General features: G+C 57.4%; 2 protein-coding genes across 2 annotated transcripts; one reads left to right on the forward strand and one right to left on the reverse strand.

Moving 5' to 3' along the window:
- Positions 1-86: 86 nt before the first annotated feature.
- GFY (golgi associated olfactory signaling regulator) lies at positions 87-2592 on the reverse strand. The gene is given in 4 exon segments (XM_089902573.1): positions 87-350; positions 808-927; positions 930-980; positions 1254-2592. Coding segments are annotated over 4 exon segments (1695 nt in total). The 5' UTR covers positions 2578-2592; the 3' UTR covers positions 87-150.
- Positions 2593-4994: 2402 nt separating this feature from the next.
- On the forward strand, positions 4995-5869 carry PTH2 (parathyroid hormone 2). The gene is made up of 2 exons (XM_022584842.2): positions 4995-5195; positions 5695-5869. The coding sequence occupies exons 1-2, from the start codon at positions 5077-5079 to the stop codon at positions 5867-5869; spliced, it is 294 nt and encodes a 97-aa protein (XP_022440550.1). The 5' UTR covers positions 4995-5076.
- Positions 5870-6736: the final 867 nt, after the last annotated feature.

Consider the following 6736-nt stretch of genomic DNA (forward strand, 5'->3'; position numbering starts at 1 on the left):
CTCAGGATATGTTTTCCACTGATATCTAAAGCATCTATCTCTGCGTGTAGGACCCTCTATCCGAGAGGACCCCTATGTAGCAAAGCAGTCCAGGAGGACAGGACCTCTGGGTCCTTCCTCCGTCTGGGGAAGGTGCAGGTCTTGAGGGGCTCACATGAAGTTGTTGGGGAGCGTGGAGGGGGAGAGAGGTTCCAGGCGCTGGGGGCGGCCCCCGCGGGGCGGCGGAGGCAGCTTGGGTGGCAGTGGGGGGGTGGGCAGTGGCTGCTTGGTAACGATGTGTGAAGGGACCCAGGCGTCCGGCGCATAAACGTAGAGGTTGTAGGGGTCCTTCGGGGCGTCCAAATGCATAACTGTGGGGACAAAGGAACGAGGTCATCCATAGGCTGACAGGGGGCCTGTCCCCTCTCCTGAGCCGCTGGCCAATGAGGAGACAGGGAATAGGATTCCGACCTTCCATTGGAGCGGGGTTTTCGAATTAAAGGACCCCTGAATAGATGAGGGGGCGTGGCGTCCACGAAGCAGGGGTGGGGCCTGCCGCGCTCCTGGAGGGGGAAGGGGCGGGGCTTGTAGGGAACTGCGGCTCCGAGCGTGCAGCAACTCCCGGCTGGGCTGGGGGCGGAACTGGACATGTGTGTGTGAAATTTCAGAAGATTGGGGGGCAGAACCTGACCCTGGAGGGTTCAGGGCTTCTATTGACCTTGGATGGGGACCTGTACTTTTAGGTAGGGCGCCCTCAAGTGCCAGGCGAAACCAGGTTAGGGAAACGTGCTGGCATTCAAGGAGCGGGACGCTACAGGGGTTGCTCACCCGGTTCATCTCCGTTGTTCGGGAGCCGGTGGTGTGCGAAGGGCCGGTGTCGAGCCGCCTGGCGGTAGAGACACCACAGGAGCAGGAAAATGCCAATAAGCAGCCCGGTCCCGGCGAGGATAGGCACAGGGCCCCGCCTGCCTCGCCCGGGGGACGCCCCACCAGGGTCACACCTGAAGGAAGGAGGCCCAGGAACAGCAGTCTAAACTCCTAGCCCCCTCCACCCTCAGACCCAGGAATCCAGATGCCACCCTCCTCCTCCCTTGGATCCGGAAGCCCCGGGCCCCAGTCTCTCCTCCCTCAGACCCTGCAGTACCAGCCCTCAGCCTCCTCCCCGCTTCAGACTCCGAAGAGGGGCTTACAGCCTTCTCCTCCTTTCGACCCAGAAGTCCGGCTCCCAGGGCCCTCCTCCCTCAGGCCCAGGAGTCCGGGTCCTAGTCCCTCACCAGGCTCCTTCACTCGCTCCACCACGATGATAGTGTTGACTCTTTCACCTCGGCTGCGCCGCTGGGGGGCCCGCAGAGTGACAGGGGCCGGCTGATTGGGCGGCCCTGGAGGAGCAGGGGACCTCACAATCCGGGCTGAGGGAGGAAGGGCGTCGGGCCCTTTAGGGCTAGAGTTCTGGGGGACTTTCAGATCAACGGCCCCAGGAGATTCTGAGGTGGGCAATTTAAGGGCGTCGGGCCGGGTGGCTGCAAGGGTTTCTGATTTGGGATTCAGGGGCAGCTCATTTAGGGCAGTAACTTCTTCCTTGAAGGGTGCAGGCGTTTCTGGGGGAAGACTAGTGGAGATCTCAGGATCAGAGGCTGGGAGAATCTCTGTTGCATCTTGGTAGGGGGGAGTGGGGAATTCTGTTTGGGGAATTTCAGTGGGGTTGGGATTGTGGCCTACATGAGACGCTGGGTGGGGGGTTTCGGTAGGGTCAGGATGGAGTGTCTGGAGGAATTCAGAATTTGGGGTCTCAGTGGTGTCAGGGTCATGGGTCTCCGGAGATCTGGGGTCAAAGGTCTTGGTGGGGTCAGGATTTGGGATCTCAGGGGCTTCTGCATGTGAGATTTCAGTGGAGCTATGTTTGGAAATCTCTGGGGATTCTTGGTGTGGAGTTTGTATAGGGGCAGTGTTTGGGGTTTCAGGAAATTCTGGGTGTGAAGTTTTGGAGGAATTAGGTTTGGGGGTCTCATGGGATTCTGTGGGTGAGATTCCAGTGGAGTTACTTTGGGGAATCTCTGGGAATTCTTGGTGTGGAGTATGGGTAGGGTCAGTGTTTGGGGTTTCAGGAAACGTTGGGTGTGAAATTTTGAAGGAATTAGGTTTGGGGGTCTCAGGGAATTCTGTGTGTGGAATTTCAGTTGGGTCAGGTTTGGGGGTCTCAGAAGATTCTGGATATGTCATTTTGGAGGGTTTAATTTGGAGGGTGTCCAGGGATTCTGATATTGAGGTGTTGAGTGAGTTAGGTTTGGGGGCCTCAGGAGACTCTGGGTGTGGGCTTTCTCGGAGGTCAGTGTTGGGGGTCTCAGTGAATTCAAGGGGGGAGGGCTCAGGGGAAACCGCATGAGGTGTCTTGCAGGGCTCAGGATAATCGGTCCTGGGGGATTCTGGGTTAGGCCCATTGAGAGTGGAATTTTCAGATGCAGGAGGGGAGGGCTGAGAGGGGTGGTCTATCCTCGAGAAGTCGGAACCCTCAGGCGGTGAGGCCCAAGGGGCAGCCTTGGAACCCAGCCAGGCGAAGAGAAAGACGAGAAGCAAGAGGATCGGGCTGAAGGATTTCATAGCTCTGGAATTTACCTGTAGCAGTGGGAGAGCGGGAAGGAAGGGGTTAAAGCCAGAAGTCGCCAGGGAGGCGACGCCGGAGGCCACGCCCACTGGTCTCCGGGTAGACCGCGTCTCCGCCCAGCTCGGGGCGCCGGGTAAAGAAGCCACCTGCAACTCCCTGAAGGCTGTGAGGCCGTAGCCGCCGTAGCTAAGGGAGACTGAGACGCAGGGCTTCTTGGGAGTCGTAGTAAATTTCCTTATCTGTTTCCCTAAGGGGTCCCAGGAAAATTGGGAAAGAAACACACCTTTCCAAGCCCCCAGACCTCCTTGACTTCGGCTTCGAAGGGTGTAGACCTCTGAGGGGAACATGGGATTTCTTCCTCTCCAAGGGCCCTGGGGACACCTTGACTCAACAGTTGTTTACATTAGAGGAGGCTCAGAAGGAAGGCCTGGGGGCTGGGGGCCTGAATGCCTGGATTTGAGGGAGGAGGGGGCCTAGATGGCTGTAACTGGGGGGAGGAGGGAGACTCCTGGATCCTGGTCAAGAAGGCTGCTGGGGGTTCAGCCTCCTGGCTCCCAGAGGGTGGAGGGACCTAAATGTGGGTCTAAATTCCTAATTCTTTAGAAAAGAGAGGCTTGAAGGTTCAGATGCCTAGAATTTTGAGGGAGCAAAGCTTGGAGGGGGGCTGGATTACAGGGGAGGAAGGAAATGGGTGTCTGGAACTCTTGGGTCCTGAGTTAGAAGGAAATTGGGAACTCTGGAGATAGGTGTATAAGGGTCTGGATTCCTCAGCCTTCAGGAGGAAAGAGCTGTGGGGCAGGACTCAGGTCTCTGTTTATTGAGGATGGAGCTGGGATCTCAAGGTCTCAGGGGCTGGTCTGGGGCAGAGATGCCTAGGTCTGTGGTCAGGTGGAGGTGGGGTGGGCGTACACCCAAATGAGACAGCGTCACTTGCGGTTTGGGGTCTCTTACCTGCTCAGTGGGGTCCAAGATAACAACAGGTGAGCAGAGCTGAATGCAGAGATCAGTGAATGCTGCAGAATGGCTCTGGGCAGGGCAGCAGGAGGTAGGGTCCCAGGGGTGCACATGACGCACCTGACCCCCACCCTGGGGATCCTGGGAGCCTAGCAACAGGCTTGAACTTTTAAAGGGACAGAGATAAGGGACATTGTCTCTGGAGCGGGGAAGGGAGTTAGGGACTGGATCATTTGGTGGAGGGATGTGGCCCAACCAAACTCTCCTCCCTGTGAAGCCAGGAGTCCCAGCCTTCTGCCCTCTCCTACACCCAAACCCAAGAATCCAGGTCTCGGGTAGCCTCCCACTTCAAGAGCCAGGAGTCGGGACCCTCAGACCTCTCCCCAGACCCAGGAATCCAGTTTCCCAGAGCCAGGCTCTGTCCCCCTCCTCTCTGGGGAACTAGGAGTCTAGGTTCCCATCTCCTGTCAATCAGAGATTCAGATTGCTACTGCCCTTTGGGACTTCCCAACCTTTGCCTACCATTCCATTGTGTAGACAGCACCCTCTTAAGGGCCAGTGTTAGGGGGATTGGGCCTTATCTTCACAGCACCCCCAAGTTCCTCCCCGGGAAGGGCTTGGACACATCCTCAGGTTAGTCAGGGTCCTTGTCTGTCTCTTTCCCCTCTTTGCAGTGTCTCTAAGACTTTCCTGATTTTGCCTGTCACTATACCTGCCTTCACCGTCCCTCCCCCCACACATACCCTTCGCTTTCTCCTACCAACCCTCTCCCCCCATTTCTCACCCTTTCTTTCTGGTTTTCTCACTGTCTGGATTCATCTCTGGACCTCTCTGCCCAGGCTGGCTGTCCTTCCATTTCCTGTCATTCTGAGTCCTCTTTCCCTCATTCCTCCATCTCTAGCTGGCTCTCTTGGTCCCTTTCCCTCTCTTTTCTCTCTTCCTTCCTTTTCCCTTCTTTCTTCCTCTGTTGCTCCCTTTCTTCCTCTCTTCCCTTTTCTCTGTCATTCTGTCTTTGTCCTTCCCTGTCATGGTTACTTCATCTCTTTGTGTCTCTGCTTCTCCCCATCAGTCCCTCTTCTGCTGCTTCCCCCGTCTCTCTTTCTCTCTCTGTGTCTCTGGCTTCTGCTCTGATGGTCCTTCCGCCGGTCTCTATTTTTATCCCTCTGACACACCCCCTGTGTCCACTTCTCTGTCTGTCTCTCCCCCTCCCAATTCTCTTCAGGTCCCAGCTCCTGGTCCCAATTAGTGGGTGGCCGCTAAGGCAGCGGCGGGGCCCCCACCCCCGGCTCCTCATTATCGCTGGCGGCTCCTAATGAGCTGGTGTGTGGGGGTGACCTGGCGCCCCCAGCCCCCTGGTCTGCGTCACTGCCCGCTGCGGGGGTTGTGGAGGCGATATAAGGGGGCTGCCAGCCTCACTGCCGGAACCCACTGCGCGGTAGGGGGCCCCGCAAACGGGCTGCAGGGGTTGGGTGGATGGTGGGGTCGTGGTTCTGGGCCAGGACGCGGGCCTCACTGAGCTCTTTCCTGTCTCTCCACAGGTGATGGAGACCCGCCAGGTACCCAGGAGCCCCCGAGCACGGCTGCTGCTGCTGCTGCTACTTGTGTCCTGGGGCCACCGCACTGCCTCAGGAGCCGCCCTGCCTCCCGCGGGGGTCTTCAGGTACGTAGGACATCCAGGTCTCCCAGGAAGGGTGCAGACTCAGAGAGGTGGGGAGAGATCCAAAGAGAATGGGGAACAGAGACTCAGAAAGGGGGAACAGAGACCCAGAGAGAGGACAGAGATGGGGGGTGGACAGGGAATCAGCAAGACAAAGAGATACACAAGGATTCTGAGAAAGGCTTTGAGAGACTTGAAAGGAGCCGAAGCAGGAACGGGTTTGTTCCTTGAGCAACGTTTATTGGGTCTTGGTGTGTGCCAGGCATGCGCAGGGCGCTGGGGCCGGACAGGTGCATCAGACTCGGTCTCTGTACTCAGGAGGCTCCGAACGTGGTGAACACAGAGACGGAGACCCACACAGAGAAACAGAGAGACAGGGGACAGAGACTGAGCCACTCCACAGACGGTGCAGTAACAGGGCTTCGAATTAGACCGCGGGGAGGACAGGTGGCGGGCGGCGGGCCCGGACACATGGAAACCGCCTCTTTCCATCTCCCGGCAGACTCCACACTCCCAGCCGGGCTTGGGCGGTTCCGGCCACCCCCCAGTCGCGTCGGAGCCTGGCGCTGGCGGACGATGCGGCCTTCCGGGAGCGCGCGCGGCTGCTGGCCGCCCTAGAGCGCCGCCACTGGCTGAACTCCTACATGCACAAGCTGCTGGTGCTAGACGCGCCCTGAACGTCCCGTCCGCCCCACCTTAATAAAGACCCTGCTGTGCGTCGGGACTGCGCCTCCTTCCTGCGCCTCTGTGTGTGTGTGTGTGTGTGTGTGTGTGTGTGTGTAGCGGGAGGGTGTGTGTGTGTGTGTGCACGGGGGCGTCTACCTCCAGTTCCCTCTCTCATCTCTCCCTCTACTCATCCTGTCTCTCTCTGCACTACCGCCCCAGCTCTGTCCTTTCGTCTCACTCTGTGCCTTTGTCCCTCTCCACTCGCATATCTGCTCCCACCCCATCCCCGATTCTGTCCCCTTCTCCTCTTGCTCTTTGTAACCTCCCAGGTCTCTGTCCCCCTCCGAGTCACTGCCCCTTTCTCTGGGTCTCTGTTGCTCTCTGGGTATCTGTCCTTCTCTGAGTCTCTATACTTCTTTTTCACCCTCATGGCTTCCCGGCCTTCTGGGGAATCTCTGTCTCCTCTCTCGACTCTTCTTTCTGCCTAAAACTCTTCCTTCCATTCTTAATCACTTTCTTTTTTCTCTGCCTGACTCCTTCGTGTCTTTTTTTTTTCTTTCTTTCTTTCTTCTTTTAGGTCTTCCTCTCTCTCCCGGCTCTCATTTTCTCTGAATTTCTCTTTTTCCGCTCTCGCATCACTTCCCGACTTCTCTTTGGGCGCAGTGGAAAGTTGGGGGGGCGGCGATGGGGGGACCCTGGAGATGCATCTGCCATTCAAAACCGGGTTCCCCTAAACCTACTTGTGTGGTATTGGGAACGGCTTCTAACCTTCCAGCCTCCTTTCCCTCATTATTTTGAGGATTAAACCAGATACACCATTAGAAGACTTAAGTACGCCCTTCTGGAAGCAAAACACATTATTAGAAAAGGGTTTCCAG

This window comes from Delphinapterus leucas, chromosome 20 (assembly GCF_059928025.1).
Source record: "Delphinapterus leucas isolate spDelLeu-1000000601 "Yukka" chromosome 20, BTC_Dleu_Yukka2, whole genome shotgun sequence".
Classification (NCBI taxonomy): Eukaryota; Metazoa; Chordata; class Mammalia; order Artiodactyla; family Monodontidae; genus Delphinapterus; species Delphinapterus leucas.